The following is a 26218-nucleotide window of genomic DNA, read 5'->3' on the forward strand; positions in this document are numbered from 1 at the left end:
TCTTGGGGCTGCTTCCTCCCACGTGCCCTATCCATCCTCCTCCCTATCATCCTTCAAAATCTTGTTCATAAATCACGTCATCCCTGAAGCCATCCTGAACTGCCCTTGAATTACTTGGCTCCCCGTTGGGAGCCTGTAAACCCTTTGGCTGCCTTCATTATTGCAATTATCATACCTGTAATGAAATCTGTGACCCATCTGATCGGAGGTATTTAGGACAGTGATTTATGATCTCCGCATTCTCGAAATCTGGCACTGAGTAGGCATCAGGTATTTGCCAAATGAAGTTATGTCTGAACCAATTCTGAAAAGCAGCAGCTCTACCCTTCAGTCAACAGGTTCTCCTGGAAGTAACCGACCCAACTAACAATTTCTGGTTAACCAGATTTGCTTCCGAGGCCAAGCTCAGCGTGCTTGATTAATAAACAATAGGAGTGAAGAAAGCATTTCTTTTTCAAATTCAGGCAATTGAAAAGGAAGGCAGGAGGGAGAGAAAAAAGAAACCACTGACACCACAGATTCAATTGTCACACTTTTATTAAGGAAACTTCCCCATAATAAGTGAAGAGGTAGTTCATAGTATGTCTAACATACAACAGACTTAGAACAGCTATTCACCAGCTGAAATAAAATATTCTGGTTTGTTTGTTTAGGACAATCTTTTAGAAGTGGTGACTCTGGTCACCATTTATAGATCTTCTAATAAAGAAACTAAAACAAAACCACATCTGATTTACTTCAGAGCCACTTCAGTTTGGAGTTTGTCTTTAAAATTAAATAAATAAATAATGGTGACACGGTAATTTTTTAAAAACCAAGTTATGGTAAAGAGAGTCCTTTTTAGTTATCTTGGGGATCCATAAAATACAAATGCAGAATGACTAAGGTTTTAGAAAACCTTTCTTCTCTATAAGAATATGACTACTTTTGAAAGTCATCTTCCCTTATAAAATGTATTTGATATCAGTAACTTGACCACTTTGAAATACAATCTAAGAAACATGTATAAAGAAGGAGAAAAGTCAAGTCCCACCAAAATTAAGAAAATGTCTCACAGAAACAAAACACCTCTCCAGCCAAGAAATGGAGGAGACTGTAAATCACTTCAGTGGTTTGCAGTTGCAAAAGGTGAGAACCAGTTTTACTGATTAAAAAACCCCATCAAGATGCTGATTTTAAGTGATCAAAGAAAGCAAGGCATTTTCTTTATTATTCCCAGTATAAAATCACCTTCTCTAAGACCACATGAGACCATATGAGACCACATGAGACCATAAGCTCTGTGAGGGCAGGGACCTTAGCAATCTTACCTTCAATATCCTCAGTATCTAGCATAGTGCCTGGCAACAAAGGTACCCAATAAATGTTTCTCAAATGACTCAATGAACCCAGAAATAGTCTCCAACCAAAGAGACCAATCATATTGAACTCATGTCTTTTAGTCTTCAAACCAGTAACAAAAACAGGACATGAATGTAAGTGAAGGAAGCACTCCAACTTCCTATTTCCCTATGATGAAATGATGTTCAGAGAAACACTGGTTAACATTAATGTCTCACTGTTGCATAGAACTGGTACTCTTTGGCTGGATCATATAAAAATCAGAATGCTAGGTAGCATCATTAAACCATAAAATGAGTGACTTTGGGCATAAGATACCTATTAGTCTTATCACTCAATTTTATTCTCATTTTAAGGATTTTAACAAAAGGTAGAAATTATACCTCAAATCAGATTCACATGTAAATGCATCAAATTATAACAGCTCGCAGAATTCCCTGTGACTATTCAAGTTAAACTCAAGTTTTGGTTTATCTGTACATGCATTCTCATAGCTCAAAAGTAAAAACAAAAGCCCAATGGAAACTAAATAAACACTGCTTCCAGACAAAATCAGATTCACATTTGTTTCCTTCTCACATTATTCTTACTTGTCTTTTTTCTCCCTGACCACCACCTAGCAAATCAATCACTTGCTTGAGCAGAAGAATGTAATATTCATTCTAACCAAAAAAAATAATTAACAAAAATACATCCTTCCTGTGATGTTTTGTTTGTAAAACGTGGGCTGTCTCAAAAAGCCAACAGGGATTCCAAAAAGTGAAGCACAAACTAGGAGCTTTTTGCTGATAATAATACCTTTGATCATGTACTAAATCTTTTTAAGCTAAGAGATAGGGAGAAATAAGGAGAGATTAGCTCATATTTTTAGTCACTTCTCTACTTTGGCCAACCTTGGCCAGGCCACCTCTTTGGGCTTTGGATACCCCAGCTTAAATAAAAGAGGTGGAGTATATGATCGCTTAAAGATTCTCTAAGGGACCCTAAGACTCCTATTACCTAAATCTAATTCATGAGTCAAAAACTACTAAGACTCAAAATTTTCTTTCTGAACTATAACATGTGCTTTCGGAAAAACAATTGTGTCTTTCCATATTGGAAGATCAATTCTGCATTAGTGATCTATCAAACATGGCAAGGTGGGACTATGTACCTTTTTAGGACTATCTGAATGCAAAAAACCCAATTGCTCCTTCTGTGATCCACTTTTTTCATCCATCTTAGAAACTAGTGTACATGAAGAAATGAGGATACAGAGATTATTACAGTACAACAGACAAAACTCTGAAGGCCAAACTCACCTTTCGGAAGGCTAACCTCTAAAACAATCCAGAGACTGACTCCCAAATAGCCTCTTTTGAGAGAGACCATTATACTTTAGCACATTTGCAGTGTGCCTGGGGCAATCCTGATTTGAAAAGCATCAACAAGTACAATACACATTAATTATAAGCATTTGGCTTCTTTTTGGGAAGACCTCCCATGTAAGTGCTATTGTAAATTGTACTTCTATCCTTTGTTAATTATGCTTCTCATGCTAACTATTTGTCTGTAGGTGTTGCCGAAAACATTGTACTCTGGTCTATGTGAACAACACAGTGACATGAAGTTGGGCTATAATACTGTTGAAAAGAGTACAGAACAACCCAAAATACTTCATAGCCAGCTCCAAGACAAGTACAAATGGTAGGAGGCAGATTCATTATCAATAGGCAATTAACAATAGGCAGCCAGAAGTTTTATCACATATTCAGGCCAAGAGCAATATCCTCTTATGTCTCAGCCTGTTTTCTGCCAAAGAAAAATACTATTCACTTCTCTTAGCACAGCATCTATTAGTGGACCATAGGTGATGTTATTAACTCACTGGTACCCTCAGGATGTGCCCAGTGAAAAGCCTAAAATAGTGTCGGTCTAAAACAAAGGTCAATGTTAGGTAGACAAACGGAATACTCCTTGGAAAAGTAAAACAGACATCACAGGATAAATAATTCAAAACACGAAATGGGAGAGGGCAAAAGGAAGGCAAGACCACTCCAAGTGGTAAGTTGCCTGGTCTGTTAGTGCTTTGACTCACCCCTACAACCTGCACAGAGGCTTTGGAGAAGTCAAACTAGCAAAATCACTCCTAAAAAGATTCAAGACTATTGCCATGTTTTCAGTCAGTTCTAAGTTGTGAGCATAAAGCCCCTACTCAATTCACACAAGTACTATCGTTTCTTAAGTTCAAGACAGCTTGGGCCAGTTTACCTGCATCCAGGACCTGTGTTGCATCAGGCTGTGGCTGACACCCTTTAGAGTCTGAGACTGTTGTACATGCAAAAGAATCAAAATCCACTGTGAGGTCTTGCACATTTCTTTCATTGGCATTATCAAAACTGTTTTTGCCATGCAGCTGTTTAAGATGTTTCCTCAAAACTGGCTTATGTGCAAAAACCATGTCACAATAGTTACACTTATGGGGCTTATCTCCACTGTGAAGGTTAAGATGATCCTGTAAGGAACACTTCTGAGAAAAGGTTTTCCCACAGATCTTACACTGGAAAGGTTTAATGCCGGCATGCACACGCATGTGTCGATGAAGGTTGCCTTTCTGAGTAAAAGTCTTGCCGCAGAGTAGACACATAAAGAGTTTGTGCATTTTTAAATGGTTGGCGTAGTTCTCCAGGTGACGAAACACCCTGGTACACTTTGGGCACTGGTGATGCCACTGTAGGCCTTTGTCTACACCTCGAATATTAGGCCCAAAGACATCTTTTGAGGCCATGATGATATTATCACTGCCTGCGTAAGAGAGGGCATAATTGTGGAGATGGTTTTGTTCTATTTCACTTACTCTGTTTTCCACAGTTGAATTTATCAGGGAATGCTGGGGCTCTGATGAATGTAAAGCAGTGGGTTCAGAAGAAATAAACTGGTTCTGATCTTTTTTACTTCTAACCTCAGATACATCCCCAATAGATTCTACCTTAACAATCTGAATATCACTGTCCTCCATATCCATACTGTCTTCAGATGGATGAATACAAGGTGAATCCTGTTTTGGGGAGCCTCTGGCATCTCCCTGCTGTTCTTTTGACTGGGGAGAAGCACTCTGTGGTTCACATCCCTCTTTACTATCCATTGGTTGTTTTGGCTTTATAAACTTCCACAAGGCCTGTGTGCACCGTTCTACAATGTGGCTCATCTGAAGAAAACTTGCAGCAGTCAAGTAATTGACCAGTTCCATTTCAGGGAATTCCAGCACACCACTATAACAGGATAAGAGCAATTGTCTCCCCACTTCGGAACTCTGCAATATGGAGATTTTCACCTCTCTGGAATCATTCAGTAAAAACTGGTCTCTTAAGAAGGGGGAACCTGCAGCAAACACAATTTTATGCCCCTGTACCTCAATATCATCTATGAGAACTGTAACATCACAAAATTTATTCTCTTCTCTTAATTTGTTCATTTTTTGTAACATTGAATCTCCATAATTTTCAAACTTGAAGTGAAGGAGATCTGATCTTTCAGACATTTTGGCAGACCTAAAGAACAGAAATGTAAAAAGGATGAATTTAAGAAAATTCAAACAATTAAGAAACCTGGATTTTTCCTTCCAAAACCAAATTTGTGTTGTCATATCTCTTTGTATGTATCCAAATGATATTTTCCTTGAAAGAGGAAGCTATTGTAACAGCTTTCAAAGGCTGTTAAAAATTAGTCCTTACCAACTAAGGAGTGGACTTGTATTAGTGTACATAGCTTGGCATCCATTCAACTTTTTAAGATACTTAATACAAGAACAGTGTTTGAGTTACTCCAAGAGCATTTTCTTGCTTCTCAAATCAGAATTTTATCAGGTTTCAAAAACAAACTGAAAACATCCCAGCAAGTAATAACAAAGTAACTATTTTCTTTTGCATGATACTGTGAAATCCTGCTTCTTCAAAGACAAAATGTTTTCCTTTGCTTTCTATTTTTTAAAATAATGTCTTTTTTTTTAAGTTCTATTTATTTATTTTGAGAGAGAGATGGTGAGAGCACAAGTAGGGGAGGAGCAGACAAAGAGGAAGAGAGAGAATCCCAAGCAGGCTCTGTGTTGCCAGCACAGAGTCCAACGTGAGGCTTGAATTCACAAACCATGAGATTATGACCTGAGCCAAAATCAAGAGTCAGATGCTTAACCAACTGAACCACCCAGGCGCCCCTCTTTGCTTTCTATTTTAAAGAACTGCAGTGACATTGCTTGCCCCATTCCTTGGTAAATCCTCTTCTATTTAAACTGATGTGAATTTATTCATACAGGCATTTCTGCAATAAACTGAAAGTCACAAACTTAAAGGGACAATGTTTACACAGTATCAAAGGCACAGGTCTTTATCCTGTGCATTTTGGACAAATATAACTCTCAAACATTTCTTGATATAGAAAGTAAATAAAATATTTGATATAGAGAAACCAGATGAGCCACTTGGTGGGAATCTGAGTAGGAATAAAGTCGATCAAATGAATAGCTTAGAGATTTTGTTCCTTCTTCTTTATCCCTCTTTATCTATCATTACTCATCAACTGGACTATTAGAACAGGATCATAAATGTTCCTTGGGCTCCAGCTTCTGTACCTTCTAATCCAGCTTCTATACCACATGTCAGCTTTCAAAAATGTTGGCTCTGATTATATCTAACCCCCGCCTAAAATCCTTCTGTGACTTCCCATTGTCTCCTGGATGAAGACTAACCTTTGAGTATAAACTGATGAAGTAAACCTCATAATAATTAAGGTCAACATTGGTGTAATGCATTCAACCATGGAGAAGGTGTCTTTGCCAAACTCTCTGCCTTTCTGTCCCTTTACGTAGCAATTCCCTTGGAGAAAGTCCCTATGTTTTGATTCCATACTCCCTAAATGATTTTCTGGTAATTTGGCTTCCCATGTGTCTCTCTACAGGGAAGAATGAATTAGCGATGCCAACAGGATAATTCCAGTCCCGCAGTCATTATAAAAAAAAGTAAACTGGCAGCCTGTTTATGCAGCAGTCTTCTGTGACATCAGGTATATCAGCTCTGCTCTTGAGAAATAATCTCAGTGCATCAATAAATTTACCTTGAATTTTGTGCATTCATCAACTCTGTAGTGGAGAATCACATGAGACAACCAGCTGTGCTTGGCCACATCTGGATCCTGAAGCCCAATCTTTACAATCTTATCTTCTACAACAGTGACTAAGCACGGCTCATAGAACATCAGCTCCTGAAGCAGAGTCCAGATCTTATTCATACTGCATACAAACTCATAGTGCATGACAGCACTCTATTGACTCCACAGCTCTTAGCACAGTTGCAGTTCTCTCTTTAGTCTAGAGCACTACTCTAATACAGACCCTTCTTCCTTCCTTCCTTCTTCCCTTCCTTCCTTCCTTGTAATCTCTACACCCAACATGGGGCTCAAACTCATGACCCTGAGAGCGAGAGTCAGACACTCTACCAACTGAGACAGCCAGCCAGGCACACTATGACTCCTTTATTTTATTTCTTGAGGCCCATACCTAACCTCTTACACTAAAACAGTTGTCTTTACTGGACCTATCGCATAGCACTTCCAACGTTAACACTCAAAATACTTTATTAAATACAGTACCTGTTCCTTCCCCTCCAACTGCAAGCTTCATGGCATTAGAGGGAAACATCTCCACCCCACTCAATGAGGCTGATGCTGGGAACCTGCATCTTCTAGGGCAAAACACTTTTTCCTTTTGCTTTAAATTCTACTTATTGTAGCCACATTACTGGCCAGAACCTCTTCTGTTCAAACTGGTGTGTATTCCCATCACCTAAATATTGTACTAAACATATAGTAGGTGCTCAGTTGGTATTTGTCGAACCTACAGGATCTGACAGCAGAAAGAAGGAAGAATTGCTGTTAGGAAGATCAGCTCAGAGTCTGTGAAAGCATTACGGCTCTGAGGCCACGAAAGCCTAGAAAGGAATGAAAGTGGGAATAAGGGGTAAAGAAAAATAGTAAAAGATATTTTGAGGAACTTGGTAAATGACTAGATCCAGAGAATGAAAAAAAAAAAGGGATGTATAAAGGTTTCAAACTTAAGAGTTCAACTGAATGAAACTATCACTGAAAGAGGTGAAATATAGGAGGGGGAACTGGTATGGCACAGGTATATTAACAAACATATACAGACATAAATGAAAACTTTTCCTTTGTATGGCATTCTGAATGTACAGGTATGAATAATTACAATAAAAATGAGAGAGGAAGGAGGCAGAGAAGCAAATGCAGCATCAGAGAAAAGATGGTGAATATCAAAAAGGAAAAAATCTAGGAGATACAAGAAACATATCAAAAAAGAAAGCAGCAAAACTGTATTATCACTGGTTAGTTTTAGCAATCACAGTATCCTAATTCAGTCATTCTGGAAACAGTGAATGCCCCAATTTATAACCAGAAGTTATAAAAATGACTGTTGTTTCAAGTGGCCAAACAAAAGGGGCATTCTTTCTTAGAGTTTAGCTTGTCCTTAGTCACCCTCAGGTCAGTATTTTTCTACACATACCCAAAAATGATCATGAATTGCTTCCATCTATAGGATGACAATACACACAGTGTTTGAGACAACTATCCTCAGAAATAACTGTTCCTTGAAGCTCCAAAGATGAGGAGCTGGAGTACTTCCTATCAATCAGCCTCAAGAAACTTAACAGCGAGAGCAGCCCAACAGTTACCCAAAGAAAGTGCTGACTTTGATTGCTCTGCTCTAGTCTCAGAATGTGAGGAAAATTGTCCTGTTTACTTTAAGTTTTCCCTAACATGTGTCAGTGCACTCTATTGGCTGTCTTTGATACACTCTTATTTCTGGGCCACGTAGTTTATCCCTTAATCAATTGCTGTTACTAGTTTCTCTTTTCAATACAATTTTAGTTATTTGAGGGCAAGGACCAACTGTTACTTGTTTTTTTAACATTTTTATTAAAAAAATTTTTTCTTAAATGCTTATTTATTTTTGAGAGAGAGAGAGAGAGAGAGAGAGAGAATAGGGGAGGGGCAGAGAGAGAGGGAGACACAGAATCTGAAGCAGGCTCCAGGCTCTGAGCTGCCAGCACAGAGCCCGACGTGGGGATCGAACTCACAAACCACAAGATCATGACCTGAGCCGAAGTCCCATGCCCGCCACTGGACTGAGCCACCCAGGAGTCCCACAACTGTTACTTTTTATACAGCTCATTCAACAAGACCAGCACAATAATTAACTTTTTAATGTTCCCTATGAAATCATTATTGTACTATGGTAGAGATGCTCTTCATTATCATCTTTTCCGCTTTTGAGTGTCCTGGGGAAACTTTTTTCTTGGGTTTGTTTCCAAAATGGTTTTGACAATGTAAAACTAAATTTTAAATATATATACACATATATGTATATACACATACGTATATATGTGTATGTGTATATATATGTATGTGTATATACATATGTGTATATACATATATATTTTTTTTACTTTTGAAAAATGTCAAAATAGAAAGGAATAACTGTGTTTCTTATAAACTGGCTTAACAACACGAGAAATAGTAGCTAATCTTTATTGAATCCTTGCTATGTCCCAGGTATAGTGCTAAGTGCTTTACCTAAATTGACCCACCTAACCCTCAAAATCTCTAAGAGGTAGGTATTATTATCATCTCCATTTTGCATATGAAGTCTTGGAGGATATAAGAAACTTGTTCAACTTATGAGAGGTGGAAAGTATTAAGTGTTAGAGCTGGAAATTGGGCCCAAGCTACGTGATGCCAAAATCCACGTATGAAACAAGACTAGCTGAAGTTTTATGAATAATGTTAACTGTGTAACTGCTCAGACTTCCCTCCTCATATCCATTCAGCTGTGCAGTTATGATTTTCATACTTTTGTGTATTCAGTTGTGCTTCAATAAAAGGTTTATGTTAAAAAACAAAAGAGTACAATGTAAAGCCACATTTGTGTCAACTCTAGAGAACTTTAATAGGAAACCATTTGGGTACGAGTCGTATTCTTGATTGCATTTTATTCCCTCAGCCTTGTTTTTTATCTTCGTTTGTCACCTATGTTATGTTATTTTCCCATCTTTTGTGTATTTATATTTGTATACTAAGTCTGAATGTCATTTGCAAATAAAAGGGACTGTAGTTAACTTCTAAGCATAGTAATTTTTTTCTAAATTTCATAAAAATCACTCACATAATTCTAGATTATAGTAGAGCTTCTAGTAACTAAAAGTAAAGAACTTATCAGGTAGAAGAGGGACTTGGTCACCACATTGTTGATTCTTTTCACAGAATGACTTCCAAATTCTCTCTCTTTATTCCAGCATTGCCACAGTTCAGGCCCTTATCATCCATTGCCTAGGTGATTGCAATTATATCTGCATACTGCCCAGTTTCTATTAGCAAGCTCTGAATGACCTATTTCTCACACATCAATGTAACAGGAGTATTCTCACTTAAGATCACTTTTTCTGGGGCGCCTGTATGGCTCAGTTGGTTAAGCATCCAACTCTTGATTTCATTTCAGGTCATGATCCTACAGTTCATGGGTTCAAGGCCCACATCAGGCCATGCACTGACAGTGTGGGACCTGCTTGGGATTCTCAGTCTCTCTCTCCCTCTCTGCCCCTTCCCTCGCTTGCGTGCACACGCACGCTGTCTCAAAATAAACATTTTTTTAAGAGATCACTTTCTCTTTGTTATATTTATACCATTCTTTCATAATTATCTCCATAACAAATATGCCAACTGATCTGAAAATTCCTGTTCAAACAGGAGTAACCAAAAAGGATCAATGGATATTCTAAGTTGGACAATGTTTACTGCTGTGCTACAGGCAATGAGAAAATATCCAAGTTTCTTATTTCATTTTTAAAAAAATATTTATTTCTTTTTGACTGAGAGAGAGAGCGAGCATGAGCGGGGAAGGGGCAGAAAGAGAACTGGACAGAATATCTGAAAGGGTCTCTGCGCTGACAGCAGCAAGCCTGATGAAGGGCTCAAACTCATGACCCGAGTCGAAGTCAGAAGTTCAACCGACTGAGCCACCCAAGCACTCCAACCAAGTTTATTTCAAATGCCTCTAATAACGACTTACAAGGAAAACTTTTCTATTCCATATAATAAACTCCCAAGCTGTAGGTCAGTCTCTTTTCTCATCTACCTCATGAAAGTACCCTTATCTTTCAACTTAGCACTCATAACTACGTGGAAATTTTTCTTTGTCTCTCATTAACACCATACTTCATTTTCAAAAAGGTTACATTATATTACAGCCTTTATCTCTGTAAGCCTCAATCTTTTTCTTCTTATGGGTAACTTTTATGGCACTACATTCTCCCAAATTCTCAATCTTTTATTTTGTTTTTACTTTTAATTTTAAGTAATATACACAGAAATACATCTTCCTTGGAAAAAAAAATTTTTAACTTTATTTATTTTGAGAACGATAGAGGGTGCATATGTGTGCTAGCAGGAGAGGGGCAGAGAGAGAGAAAGAGAGAAAGAGAGAATCCCAAACAGGCTCTGCACTGTCAGCGTGGAGCCAGACGCAGGGCTTGAACTCACGATTTGTGAGATCATAACCTGAGCCGAAATCAAGAGTCACACGCTTAACTCACTGAGCCACCCAGGCGCCCCTACATTCTCTAAAAAAAAAAATCTCAAAATCCCCATCCTCATGACCACCCTTAACCAAACTTAACTTTACCTCAAGCTACTCAAAAGTACCTGCCCTAGGCCACTATTCTATCATATGAAATGTTTGATGCCTAAACTCCTGCACTGTCTAAAACCCAGCAAATCAAAAATAACATAACAGTGGACATGAAGGAGGTGGTATGCTATTACTCTAATAGATCGAGATAGAAATAATGAGGGCCTGAACATTGACAACAATCATATGGATACAGAGAGGAAACAGATTTGAGAGATATTTCAAAGAACTGATGGACTGCTGACCAAGGTGGGGTTCAAGAAAGGATAGTTTAAGATGACTCCAAGACATTAGACTTGAATGACTGGATTAATTTGGCAGATTGCCACTCAATAAGCTAGGGAATATTAGAGGGGATGAAAATGGGTCTGGTCTTAAAACGTTTAGCCAGAGAATCCTACATGACATAATGGGGAAGATCCATTACCTCGCTAGACATGGGTGCGAAGCTGAAGAGGAGACCCAATTATACATAGTAAGTGATCAATGAAAGTATGGCATAAGTTGAACTAATTGTGAAAGACACTGACCTAAAATGGCACTGACTTGAATAGGATCTAAGACAGAAAAAGAGAAATAAAAATCAAATATATAATACAAACATAAGCCCATTACTTACCTGCTCAATTCGGATCTCCTTCCAAGCCTCTCAATTTTTTTATCAATGAATCTATCTTTGCCTAAATTTTTCCCATTCCTGTCAGCCCATATTCAGTCACTGCTTAGTGCAGTGGATTAAACTATGGTTTCTGAAGCCATATTTCCTAGGATCAAAACCCTGTTCAACCACTTTACTAGTTGTGTGATCCTGGGCAAGTTAATTAACCACTTCTGTGCTTCAGTTTTCCCAACTGTCAAATAGTAATATTACTTCATAGGGTTGTTATGGTAAATTAAAAATTAGGTTAATGTTTTAAAGAGCTTAGAACAGTGTCTGGAATGTGTTTGATAAGCATTTGTTAGGTGAATAAACAAATAAAGCCTGTCAACTTTCTTTGTGAAATCCTTCACATGTGGTCTTTTCTCATTCTCATTTAACACCAAACCAGTTGAGGTCCTCATTATTTCATATATCACCACCTCATCACTCTACTAAAATTGTTTTTTAAAAGGTCTCTAACGATCTCTCTCTTTTTTTAAAGTAATCTCTATGCCCAACCTGGGGCTCGAACTCTTGACCCCAAGATCAAGAGCCAAATGCTCTATGGACAGAGCCAGTCAGGCACCCCACTAATGATCTCTAACTAAAGAAATGCAACCTTTTTTTTTTTTTTCTCATTCCCCAAATGCTCTGCATGCATTGTCCCGTGCACCTTCCTCAAAATTTTCTTCTCTTGATTCTGGATCTTCTTGGACCCTGCACTTTTATACATTATCCCCTACCTCTGTTTTTGCTGTCCCACCAATTCCTCTTTCTGCTTCATAAATGCACCATTCTCCCCAAATATTCCCATCTTTCTCACTACTTACTTCCTGATGCCAAATATTACCACAGCTTCTACTTTGATACCAATAACTCAAACTTTTACCTCTAGCTACAACACTGGGGTTGAGCTGCGGATTTTCATTTCCAACTCTTTACTGGAGAGTTTTATGTGGCTATTCTATTATACCTTTAATTCAATATATCCAAAAAATAAATTTGCACTCTACACTGATTATGGTTTTGTTGCTGATAACGGCATCAACATTCTCCAAATACCAAAGGCCTAAAACTTAGGAATCAGCTTTGCTACCTCTTTACCCCTCAACATCCAATTTATTACGGAGTCTTCACATCATTCACTCCAGCATACTTCCCTTCTTTCCAGTTATACTGTCATAACTCCATTTCAGGACTTCATTAGCTTTCACTAGGCTTATCCCATTACTGCTTCAAAAGAATTTCCAATAAGAATACCCAGACATTAGCTGAAGAATCCATAATCAGCTTATACGTTCCTTTTCTATAGACTGACTTCTAGAACAACGTGGCTTTCTACAGAGCAAATCTGACTGTATAAGTCTCCTGCTTAAACCTCCTTAAAAACTACCCATCTCTTTTAGGGTTAAACCTTTCACTATCTGGACCTCAGCCTACTTGCCCAGCCTCTTATCTCATCCTATGCACAAGAGCCCCCTATTTCCTCCTCTTCACACACAATTTACCCTCAGTCATTCCTTCACAGCCTTGCAAACTGTTCCTTCTGCCTGAAAAGCTCTTCTCCACTTTATCCTCCCCATTTAGACGTCAATTTCATTCTTCAGCTTTCCTAGCAACTGCCCCTTAAGCAGTTCACACATATACGACTGATATATATCGCAAGAGTAATTATTTGTTTATATCTGGCTCCCAAACTTGACCCTGGAAAACTGGAAGGGTATCTTACGAAGCCCCCGTGCTTGGCATAGAGTCAGTAATAGAAAAGGTGCTGTGGCCAGTGGCCGATTTGGGGGAAACCCCGGCAAAAGTGTAACCTAGGTCAGCACGCATAGTGAGTCTAGCGGGCTGGCACTGCGGCCTTGCCAGCGCCTCAGCTCTGGCACTTCTTACAAGATGCCAGAGTCAGGCGTCCAAGCCAACTGCTGGGCCCTGGGCTGGGGTCCCAGGAAGAGGTCCCTAGGGCATAGTTAGGCTCCCCACTCCAGGCGCGGGGAAGGGAAAGGGGCGGGGCACAGCATGGGCCGGGTCAAGGGTTCCTTAAGTTTCCCCGGGCCTAGGCCAGCTCCTCGACCCCATCCCAGAGCAGGTCCCAGCCAATCTAGGGCCCCAAGGGGGCTCCCTCTTGAGAGACCCCGTACCCCTGCCCGGCGCTCCAGCCGCCTCCGCACTTACAGACCCGGGAGAAGGCCACCGTCAGGATCCGGCACCGCCAGGAGCTCCGGCCCCTCGGGGCTCCGGGAAGGGGGAGGGGCAGGGAACCCGAGCCAAAGGGGGACCCAACGGAACCGGAAGGGCAGCCCTCGCCGGACAAAACAACTTCCAGGTCCCATGGTCCTCTCCACCAATCGGAAGGCTCGGAGGGCCACTGGCCCGGGAGAGGGACTTAGCGCGCGGAGGACCGGGTGCGGAGGACCGGGTGCGGAGGACCGGAAGAGTTCTGCTACGAGGGTCTCACCCACGACACGGTGGCTGGCTGCGTTTTCGCGTCCGGGTCTCAACCCCTGGGTGCTTCGCCCCTTTGCAGCGGCTCCTCCACCTGCTGCCCGCAGAGGCTTGAAGGGCGCCTCCGCACTTAAGCCTTGGTAAGGCCCTCCCGACTAGGGATGTGGACTCGCCGCGCTGGGGCCGTGAAAGTAAAAGGTGGTGTACTCCCCTTGCTTTTGGATGTTGGTGATTCCCAGAGGTTTCTTTCATTCTCTAGCCTTCCGTTGCCTACATTGAGGTCTAGACTGATCTCTTAAGCCCCAGGGCCAACTTGCCCAGAAGACATCTCCAAGTGGTTGTCCCAATCTTAATGTGTCTTTTAATTATCTCAAGTTCGTATGCTGACCTGCTTCTTAGTGCCTGTAGTCCTTATGTTGGTAAACGGCATCATCCACGCAGCCTTGCAGACCAGAAAACTTTAGTATCGTTCTAGAGTTCTGTTCTTTTTCCTTTCCAATCCAATTGCTCACTAGGCTCTTTTTTTTTTTTTTTTTTTTTTTGGTACGAGGAGGGTGGGGGAGATTATTGTGATAAAACATATACTTATTTATTTTTAAATGTTTACTTATTTATTTTTGGGAGGGAGGGGGAGAGAGACAGAGACAGAGAGAGACAGAGACAGAGACAGAGAGAGAGAGAGAGAGAGATTCCCAAGCAGGCCCGATGTGGAGCTTGAACTCACAAACGGTGAGTTCGTGACCTGAGCCAAAATCTGGAGTCAGACGCTTAACTGACTGAGCCAGCCAGTTGTCCTAAAACATAGTATTTATAATTTTAAGCAGTTTATAATTTTGTAAGTGTAAAGTTTGGTGGCATTGAGTACATTCACAATGTTATGTAACAGTCACCACAGCTGTACCCAACTTCATTCTTTTGTATGTGGATAACATTTTTCCAGCACCAGTTCTTGAAAAGACTTTCCTTTACCATTTCAATGGTCTTGGCACCGTTGACTATGTATGTGAGGGTTTATTTCTGGTCTCTGTCCTGCCACTTTTGAAATGAGAAAGTGTGAGTCCCCAAACTTTATGCTTTTTCATGATTGTTTTGACCCGTTGAAACTCCATGTAAATTTAAGGATGACCTTTTACATTTCTGAGAAAACGGATGTTGTAATTTTGATTGTATTGGATCTGTAGATCACTTTGGGTGACATTGCCATTTTAACGTCTTCATACCTATGAATACAGAATGTCTTTCGAGGTACTTAGGTATTCATTAATTTCACAGCAATGTTTTCAAGTTTAAAGGGTACTTAATTCTTCTTGATAATATTGTAAATGGAATTGCCTTCTTAACTTCATTTTCATATTGTTCATAGCTGGTAGGTAGTAATAACTGATTTTTTTTTTTTTAGTTTATTTATTTTGAGAGAGAGAGAGATTCCCAAGCAGGCTCTGAGCTATCAGTACAGAGCCCAGCATCGGGCTCCATGTCACAAACTGTGAGATCATGACCTTACGGGAAAACAAGAGTAGGACACTTAACCGACTGAGCCACCCAAACACCCTGAAACAACTGTTTTTGTGTGTTATTGTTATACCCAGCAAGATTGCTGAATTTGTTTTTGCTTTGGTAGCTTTCTTGTGGGTTCTTCTAGATTTCCTCTCTCTATAATCATGTTGTCTTTCAATAGAGATAGTTTTACCTCTTTCTCTCTATTTGCCTTTTATTTCTCTTTCTTGAGAAAGAAAGAGAATAGTTATAATAATTCTGGCTGGAATTTGTACAATGTTGAATAGCTGAAGCAAAAGGAGGCATCTTTGACTTGCTCCTGATCTTACAGGGGTAGTTAAATTATTGAGTATGAAGTTAAATGTGGGTTTTTTCCACAAATACCTTTATCATGTAGAGAAATTTTCTCTACTTTTCTGAGAGATCTTACTATGAAAAGCATTGTATTCTGTCAAATGTCTTTTCTTCATCCACTAAGATGATCATGTGTTTTTTTCCCTTTGTTTTATTAATGTGATATATTACATTGATTGATTTTATGTCAAACCACTCTGCATTCCTGGAATAAATCCCACTTGGACATGGTGAGTAATCCTTTTAATATGTTGTTGGATTTGATTGTCTTATATGTTATTGAGGATTTTAGCATCTATATTCATGGGAGATATCAGTCTCTAACTTACTTATGATGCATTTATCTGGCTTTGGTATCAGGTTAATGAAGGTCTCATAGAATGAGTTAGGAAATATTTCTGCTTTAATTTTTTTGGTAAGAATTTGAGGAGGATTGGTGTTACTCATTAAATGTTTGGTACATTTCACTGGTGAAGTCATATGGTACAGGACTGTTCTTTGTTCCGAGGTTTTTGATTACTCATTCAATCTGTTATAATTGTGTTGAGTTTTCTATTTCTTCTTGAATCAGTTTAGATAATTTATGTGTTTCAAGGAATTTGCCTATTTTCTAGGTTTTTTGGCATACAATTGTTCATAGCATTCTTTTATAATCCTTTTTATTTCTGAAATGTCATAAGTAATATCCTCACTTTCATTTCTGATTTTAGTTATTTGCATGTTCTTTTTTGTCAGTCTAGCTAAAGATTTGTTGATTTTTTTCTTTTCAAAGAAACAACTTTTGGTTTCATTGATTTTTCTTTTTCTAGTCTCTATCTCCACTCTGATCTGTTTTATTTCCTTCCTTTTGCTAGTTTTGGGTTTAGTATCTAGTTTTTCTTGGAGTGCCTGGGTGGCTCAGTCGGTTGAGCAACCATCTCTTGGTATGGGCTCAGGTCGTGATCGTGGGGTCATGAGATTGACCCCGGTGTTGGGTTTCACACTGAGAGTGGAGCCTGCTTGGGATTCTCTTTCTCCCTTTCTGTCTGCCCTTCTGTTCACACGCACACTCTCTTGCTCTTTCTCTCAAAATATATAAATAAACGTTAAAAAAATAGTTTCTAGTTTTTCTCATTTTGTAAAGTATAAACTTAGGGTATTATTTTGAGATCTTTTTTAATGTAACCGTTTTCAACTATAAATTTCCCTCTGATTACTGCTTTCATTGCATCCTGTTTTGAAATGTGTCATCGTTTTCATTCATTTCTAACGTATATTCTAATTTCCCGTTTGATTTCTTCTTTGATCCATTGGTTGTTTAAGAGCGTGTTGTTTAATTTACACATTTGTGAATTTTCCAGTTTTCCTTCTGTTATTGATTTCTAACTTCATCCCATAATGGTTGGAGAAGATACTTTGTGTGGTACCTATCTGTTAAAATCTATTGAGATTTGTTTTGTGGCCTAATTATATGGCCTGTCCAGGAGAATGTCCCATGCTACATTAAAAGAATGTGTATTCTGCTGTTGTTGGGTGGAGTGTTCTATATATATCTGTTAGGTTTAGTTGGTTTATCATGATGTTCAGGTGCTCTGTTTCCTAACTTATCTTCTATCTGGTTGTCCTATTCATTATTGAAAGTAGGGTATTGAAGTTTCCAACTATTTTTTTTAATTAAAAATTTTTTTCTTTAATGTTTATTATTTTTGAGAGAGAGAGAGAGAGGAGAGACAGAGCGTGGTGGGGTGGGGGGAGGGGAAGAGAGAGAGAGGAGACACAGAATCTGAAGCAGGCTCCAGGCTCTGAGCTGTCAGCACAGAGCCCAATGCTGGGCTGGAACCCACCAGCTGTGAGATCATGACCCGAGCTGAAGTTGGACGCTTAACCGACTGAGCCACCCAGGTGCCCCTAAATTTTTTTTTATGTTTATTTATTTTTGAGAGAGAGAGAGAGAGAGAGAAACAAAGCATTAGCAGGGCAGGGGCAGCGAGAGAGGGAGACACAGATTCTGAAGCAGGCTCCAGAGCCTGATGCGGGGCTCCAGCCCACAAACTGCAAGATCGTGACCTGAGCTAAAGTTGGGTGCTTAATTGACTGAGCCACCGAAGCGCCCCAAAGTTTCCAACTATTATTGTAGAATTGTTTATTCTCCCTTTTAATTCTGGTCATTTTTGCCTCATATATTTTGAGGATCTCTTACTAGGTATGTTAATGTTTATAATTTTTAGATAATCTTGCTTTATTGAAACTTATATTAATAAATAATGCTCTGGGGCACCTGACTGGCTTCATTGGTTGAGTGTTCCCTTTGGCTCAGGTCATGATCTCGTGGTTCATGAGTTCAAGACTTACATTGCTTGTTTGCTGCTGTCAGTACACAGCCCACTTGGGATCCTGTCTCCACTCTGTGCCCCTCCCCCACTTGAGCTCAGGCACATGCACTCTAAATGATTAAATAAATAAATAAATAAAATCCTTCTTTGTCTCTTGTAACCTTTTTTTGGATTTACAGTCTGGTTTGTATGATGTTAGTATAACCACCCCAGCTCTCTTTTGGTTACTATTTGCATGGAAATTTTTTTTTTTTTTTTAAGTAAGCTCTAGGCCCAATGTGAGACTCAAACTCATGATCAAAAGTCACATGTTCTACTGACTAAGCCAGCCAGGCACCCCTGGAATATCTTTTTAATAATTCTTTCACTTTTAACCTGTTTATATCTTTGGAACTAAAGTGAGTCTTTTCTAGGCTACAGGTGGTTGTATCTGTTTTTAAAATCCATTCTGTTCAACTCTTTGAGGAGTTTATACCATTTACATTTTTTTAAGTTTACTTATTTATTCATTTTGAAAGAGAAGAGCATTAGAGAGGGAAAGGGAGAATCCCAAGCAGGCTCTGAACTTACAGCACGGAGCCCAACACAAGGCTCTGTCTCACTAACTATGAGATTATGACCTGAGGTGAAAGCAAGAGTCAGATGCTTAACCAACTGAGCCACCACCGAGGTGCCCTACATCATTTACATTTACAGTAATTACTGCTAAGGACGGATTTATTTCTGCCATTTGGCTATTTGTTTTCTATAGGCCTTTGTGCCCTTCTTTTATTACTGCCTTTTTCCTGTATTTATTTGAGTTTTTGCAGTTAAAAGTTTTAATTCATCTCTTTCCTTTTGTGTATATACTATAGATGTTTTCTTTGTGGTTGTCATAGGAATTACATTTAACAGCAGTTATAACAATCTAATTGAATTGATACCAACTTCAATAGCACACAAAACCTCTCCGATATAACTCTGCCCTCTCTTTCTATTATTGATGTTACAGATTATATCTTTATATACTGTGTGCCCAATAACATAGGTTAATATTTTAATACATTGTTTTTTAAATCCTATAGAAAATGAAAAGGTGGAGTTACAAATTGTAATTACAACAATACTTAGTTTTATAATCCCCCACGCACTTATCTTTACTAGAGATCTTTATTTTTTCATATAGCTTCAAATTACTCTTGATCATCCTTTCATTTCAGCCTGAAGTATTACCTCATTTCAACCTAAAGGATTGCTGTTAATGCTTCTTGATGGGCAAGTTTACTGGTAAACTCCTTTAGCTTTTTTAAAATCAGAGATTATTTTAATTTCTTTTTCTTTTTTTTTTTGAAGTTTATTTTTGAGAGAGACAGAGACCGCGTGAGTGGGGGAAGGGCAGAGAGAGAGAGAGAGAGAGAGAGCAAGCATCCCAAGCAGGCTCCACGCGACCAGCACAGAGCCAGACGCAGGGCTCGAATTCACAAAACTGAGATCACCACCCGAGCTGAAACCAAGAGTTGGACACTGAACTGACTGAGCCACCCAGGCACCCCACTTTTTCATTTTTGAAGGACAGTTTTGCCAGATAGAGAATTCTTTATCAACAGTTGTTTTCTTTCAGCATGTTGAATATCATTAACCCAACTGCTTTCTGGCCTCCAAGGTTAAAGATGAGAAATTGGTTGATAATCTTATTGAGGATCCCTTATATGTAATGAACCACTTCTCTCTTGCTGCTTTCAAGAGTCTCTCTTTTCTTGGGCTTTCTACAGTTTGATTATTCTTTCTACCCTTTCTCTCTTCCCCTGGGACTCCCACAGTGGTATGTTGTTTCTCTTGATAGTGTCCCACAGATCCCTTAGGCTCTATTCACTGTTCACATTTCTGTTTTTGTTTTTTTTTTTCTTTTCTTTTTGTTCCTCAGATGGAGTAGGAAGCACAGGAAATCCATTTCTCTACCTAGACAACAATTGCACTGGCAGAAACTGTCCGAAATAACTATTTTGGAACTCTGGAGTCCACTTGAATTCTTGCATCTTCCAAGGGAAAGTTTGGTTGGTAAATTGAGGTTAATTTCAGTCAATGTCAGACTTTAGTGTAATAGCACCTCCCTGTTTCCTACCCCTCAACCCTGTGGCAGGCAGCCATGTTCACATTCCTGGTGTGGCTTGCTGGAGCCGTGGTGGGAAATAAGAATCTTGTTCGCCAAATATCGGAGTTCTGTGTTTTGATTGCTGATCACTCCTTTTGAGTTCTGAGATTCAGGCACAGAATAGCTGCCAACGTTTCAACCCTCATTGGCTGAAGCTGGCTCTATGGGATTTGAAGGAACAGCTCCTGTTTTGTTTGTTTGTTTGATTTTTTTCCCTTCAACTACACTTCGGAGCCAGACATTTAAAGATTAGGACATTCAAAAGCAATCACTTACATAGGGAAAATTAGAAAGCCACCATATATAACCAGGAAAAGATGCAGATTCAGAAAAGAACTGAGAAGACCTTAATCTTTCACCTTAGGCTGATCCTGATCCCTGGCACAGAGACATCCTTCAACAATAAAACACAAACAAAAACAGCAATCCCTGGAAAGGGGAAGAATCTGATTTCCACAGTTACCACATTATAAGATTCAAATGTCCATTTTTCAGCAAAAAAAATAAAAAGTCATACAAATAGGGAAGTATGGTCCATTCAGAGAAACAAAATAAATGAACAGAAACCATCCCTGAGAAAGATTGGACCTGTCTTACTAGACAAAGACTTTAAATAGTCTTGAAGTTGCTCACTGAGTTAAAAGAAAACATGAATGAAGTCAGAAAAACTATGAAAAATGGGAATAGCATTAAAGATACAGAAATTATGAAAGGAACCAACATGAAATTCTGAAGTTAAAAAGTACAGTAGTAGAAATGAAAAATTCATTAAAAGGTTTCAAAATCAGGTTTGAGCAGGCAGAAGAAAGAATCAGCAAACATGAATCTACTTCTGTTTTTTTTTTTTAATTTTATTTTTTTTAACGTTTATTTATTTTTGAGACAGAGAGAGACAGAGCATGAACAGGGGAGGGGCAGAGAGAGAGGGACACACAGAATCGGAAGTAGGCTCCAAGCTCTGAGCCATCAGCCCAGAGCTTGACGCGGGGCTCGAACTCCCGGACCGCGAGATCATGACCTAAGCTGAAGTCGGACGCTTAACCGACTGAACCACCCAGGCGCCCCGAAGCTACTTCTGTTTAAAACACCACTTTAGCCCTCTTCCCACACCCCACGCCAATCCCATCCCCTTTCTTCATCATTCAAGCCTTTATTTTTTTTTTAAATGTTTATTCATTTTGAGAGCACATGCATGAGCAGGAGAGGAGCAGAGAGAGGGAGAGAGAGAATCTGAAGCATGCTCCTTGCTGTCAGTGCAGAGCCTGAGGTAGGGTTGGATCTCACAAACCATGAGATCGTGACCTGAGCCAAAACCAAGAGTCCAAGAGTCAGATGCTTAACTGACTGAGCCACCCAGGTGCCCCTCAAGCCTTTCTGATCTTAGGCAGCCTCCAAACTGTCCCATTTACCCCATTTTGCCTTTTCTACTCCTACCAGAATGATCTTTCAGAAAATCCAAATCTGATATTTGGCACTGTCCTTGAAAACCTCTAAGGCCACACGTGTGTATAGATTGAATTTCCTTTCTTCAGTTTTAGCATTCACAGACTTTCCCATTCTGGCTCCAACGAACTACATTAATCCACTTGAGCCTTGAAGTATAATTTCCAGTTTCCAGGAAATAACAGGTCTAGAGGAACAAACGCAATGATCTTTGTGGAAACAACCATTCAGATCTAGAGGGTGGGAAATTTTGCACTTAAAGTGGCCTGATTCTTGAGTAAGCCAGTATCTTAATATTTTTCTTAAGTGCTTGAGTAAAAAATACTTGAGGGATAGAACAACCAGATGCAGTATGTGGCCCTGGATTGGATACTGATTTGGGAAAACGAGCTTAAAAAAATATATTTCAGGGTCACCTGGGTGGCTCAGTTGGTTAAGCATCTGGCTTTGGCTCAGGTTATGATCTCCCAGTTTGTGGGTTCGAGCCCCATGTCAGGCTCTGTGCTGTCAGCTCAGAGCCTGGAGATTGCTTTGGATTCTGTGTCTCCCTCTCTCTGTGCCTCTCCACCATTCACGCTCTGTGTCTCTCTGTCTTTCAAAAATAAATAAACGTTAAAAATTTTTTAAAAAAAAATAAAAAATATATTTCAGTCAACAGAATATTTGATTATCATAGATAATAGATGAGAGGAAAACTTATGGAAATGATATTACTGATTTGGGAAAGCCAACTGTAAAAATATCTTTAAGTTGATAAAAAATCAAATGTGATCTAGGAATTAGATGAGAGGAAAATTTACTGAAATGGTAAGATGGATATTGTTAATTGAATAAAGCAGATTGCTGAACTGTGATCTCATTTTTTCAAAAACAATATGTTGGCATCAAAGGATATGCATTACAGTATTAACATTGGTGGGAATGTTATGTTTTATTTTTTATTGTAGTTTGTCTCTATTTTCTATTTTACTCCAAGGCACACTGTACTGAACCTACAATAAAATTTTAATTAAAAATTTTGTTAAGATTTACATATATATTTGGTGTATACATATGAATCAGAGTACATGAAGGCATTGCCACCGAAATATTAAAAGTGTGTCAGGATTTCAGGGGATTTCCAAACACTACATCTATTATTTGATACTACTTTAAAATGGGTGTGTATTATTATATAACTGTATAAGGAGAAAAGGAACAAAGCTATTTTCCCGTGGGACTGCAGCCAAGTCTATTGTAATAGACAAGTCACAAAGAGGAAGGACTACGACAGAGCACGTTTTTGCTTTTTCTCTGGTTGATTTGGGTACATTATCCACAGGAAAACATTACATGACTCATTCACCAGGAAAAGAGCATAGGAAAAGAGCATTTGAATAAAGTAAGGGGAAGAGTGAAGGATAGGCTGTAGAATTAGTTTGTAAACTATCATGACTTAAGTAACACCTTTAGGAGCCACTGTTTTTGTTACCAACTACATTGTAAATTCATTCAGGACAGAGGCTTTAAATCTCATTCTGTTCCTTTTGCTTTATATATCACTTTTGAATTTTTATTTTTTAAGATTTTATTTTTAAGTATTTTCTACACCCAACGTGGGGTTTGAACTCATAACCCTGAGATTAAGGGTTGCATAGTCTACGGGCTGAACCAGCCAGGCTTCCCACTTTTGAGTAATTTTAAAATAAAATCCTAGCCCCATTTTTGAGTCTAATACTCTAAAACAATCTTGTTTATTGTCGACCTCTTCCCTGTGTCTCAAGTACCTCAAGGCAGCAGTGTTGTAGCCAGTAGCCCTTGGACTTGAGTCAAAAATTTTGCCTTTTAGACTGAAGTATTACTCAAGCTGGACTCCTTTATAAAATGAGAAAAATCGTAACATTATCGTGGGTTTGTGGTAAAGTCAAATGAGATAACCATAAAAAGACCTATCCGTATCTCGCACATTGCGCGCCTTCAATAAAGGCCAGGTGAGGTCAGTCAAGTAACACTGTCAAGGACTGCTTTTGAAATAGTACATGAACGTGAAAGGTGAGCAGGGGATTCCTTGCTCTTTGCGGATGTACCCCCTTTTGCCTAAAAGGCAAAAGCACTGCAACAGGTGCTACCTAGCCTGATTCCCCTGCCATGCTGTTTCCAGTCCTTGAGGTAGTTCACATAGTCACATAGCCACTGCCAGTCCAAGCCCAGATACATCACAGCGCTAAGTTCAGCTTCAATATTACTGACAGCGCAGGCGCAGACTCCCATAACAGAGTAAAAGCTCAGGTGGGGCTTCGAGGAAAGGAAGTACGCCCTCGCCGCCTGTTGTTGGGCCAATGGGGCTACTCTGTTTAACCGCGGGCCTATGAAACGGGGCAGGAGGCGGGGCGGAGGACGGAAGAAGCTGTTCTCACGTGAGTAGGGGGTGGGGAGGGAGGGGGCAGGGCGGCTAGGGAGGCCCAGGCGGCGGAGCCTCCGGGACGGCGAACGGCGGGCGGCGGAGGAGGAGACAGCGGGTCGGGTAGGGCCGCGTTTCCCCTCCTCGTCCTCGCACCCTCCTATCCACCAAGCCCCGGGGGATTCTCTGACAGCCCCTGCGGAGAGCCAAGCTGTGTTCTCATCCCGCGGGGCTGGGCTGGGCAGATTGCGCTCACCTCCCTCGACGAGCCGGGTTCTGAGGGTGCCGTGATTGGGGGGAGGGGGAGCTGTGGCGGAGGGGAGAGGGCGCATGCGCAGGCGAGAACGCTCCCGCAGCCCCTGTCCAAACCGGTTCCCCCTGTCTGGGTGGGTGTCTTGTCTGCCGAGCCCTGCGCTTGTGGCGGTTCTTCTGACCCCCGGGCAAAGCTGGATTGTCTCTTGACTTGAATGTTTTGGGCCAGGTCCTGTTTGGGAATCTGACTACTCCCTACGCCTCAGTTTCTCCTCATTACCAGCTGGGCCTGTATTTGTGACTTCGGCTGGCTTGGGCCTCAGGCTAGCTTCCTGGGCTGCGCCGAATCTGAAAGACTTGCTTTCTTTTAGCGTTGGCCTGCCAACTCGTGCTGGTCTCGTTTTACCCACTTGCAGTTAAAGTGTCTCACTCTCCCCATGTACTTTAAGTATCTGTTCTCAATACCTCATTGCTGTGTCTTTGATTCTTAGCAACCTTCAGGGTTTTAGAGGGTGAACCAGAGGAGAACCCTAGACTTCCAAGTATTCGCTGTCCATTGCCTCGTAGTACTTTGGTCCCTACTCTTTTGGCATTCCGACTGTTATCGTTTGCACCTGTTTTTACGGCATCTCCGTACTGAGGGTTACTGGGGGATTCCTTTATCATAAAAGCAAGAGTCTTAAGAGACTGTTCAAAGTGCCATGCTACTAGTGCTCCGTTAGTTTGAAATCATGTTCCAACTTGAATTTGCGATCTTGTGGCTTTTGTCGTTTTTATTAGAAAAAAAAAAAAACCTGTCAGGGACAGGATTTCACCATTCATTTGATATTTTCATTCAAATAAACACTTGTGTTCACTTACATGTGACCGGAATAGTGGAGTATGAGTTTGTTTCCAGCTGCTTTATTTAAAAAGAGGAAAACAATGGAGGATGAATTGCACTGTTTGTCACAAACTGATGTTTGAAAAGTTGAAAAACTTAGATACCAAGGAAGTACACATTGAACTTTTTAAATGAAGGACCTGTTGGCTTTAATTCTAGTGTGTATAGGGTGCTATTTTAACATATACTGAAGGCTTTTAGGTGGAGTTTCCTTTAAAAAACTGAAAATATGGGAAAGAGTTCTTTATGATTTTCTTTTATAGACCTTAGATTGCATTAATAAGATTTGAATCCATGATTGATTTGTATTTACTGGTAACATTTAAAATTCACATGGAACTTAAATACAAATTAAATTCGTAATTAAAACTAAACTGCTATGTTGCGGCACACTTCCTTTTCACTGTTGCAGTTTTATAACTCAGCATACTGTTGATTAACTTATGTCATTGGTGTTAAGTTATATATTTGGATAGTTAACCTACCAACTATATGCTTATTGGTCTCATTGGCATAATGTTGTGGGTTTTTTTAATGTTTTTTATTTTGAGAGAGAGAAAGAGTGTGCACGTATGTGCTAGCAGGGGAGAGGCAGAGAGAGAGGGAGAAAGAATCCTAAGCAGGCTCTTCACTGTCATCACAGAGCCCTATATGGGGCTCTATCCCATGAACTCTGAGATCATGACCTGAGCCAAAATCGAGTCAGACGCTTAGCCAACTGAGCCATCCAGGCACCCTGTATAGTGTTTTATTAGCAGGTCACACATGCTTACTCTGGGTTAAGTGGTTGTTTAGTGGGACACTGTAAAA

General features: G+C 39.9%; 2 protein-coding genes across 4 annotated transcripts in view; one reads left to right on the forward strand and one right to left on the reverse strand.

Moving 5' to 3' along the window:
• Positions 1-519: 519 nt before the first annotated feature.
• On the reverse strand, positions 520-14059 carry ZBTB26 (zinc finger and BTB domain containing 26). The gene is made up of 2 exons (XM_049628594.1): positions 13887-14059; positions 520-4871 (listed from the first exon to the last, which is right to left on the reverse strand). The coding sequence occupies exons 1-2, from the start codon at positions 14042-14044 to the stop codon at positions 3536-3538; spliced, it is 1494 nt and encodes a 497-aa protein (XP_049484551.1). The 5' UTR covers positions 14045-14059; the 3' UTR covers positions 520-3535.
• A 117-nt stretch (positions 14060-14176) lies between these two features.
• Positions 14177-26218, forward strand: part of RABGAP1 (RAB GTPase activating protein 1) — a 177520-nt gene continuing 165478 nt past the window's right edge. For 2 of the 3 annotated variants that reach the window (XR_007457309.1, XM_049628513.1), the window contains exon 1: positions 24314-24396. The gene's annotated coding sequence lies outside the window, so the exon portion shown is untranslated. Of the gene's footprint in view, positions 14297-24313; positions 24397-26218 lie in introns of those variants that run through there. The other variant, XM_049628522.1, reaches the window with a different exon arrangement.

Source organism: Panthera uncia, chromosome D4 (assembly GCF_023721935.1).
Source record: "Panthera uncia isolate 11264 chromosome D4, Puncia_PCG_1.0, whole genome shotgun sequence".
NCBI classification, from domain to species: domain Eukaryota; kingdom Metazoa; phylum Chordata; class Mammalia; order Carnivora; family Felidae; genus Panthera; species Panthera uncia.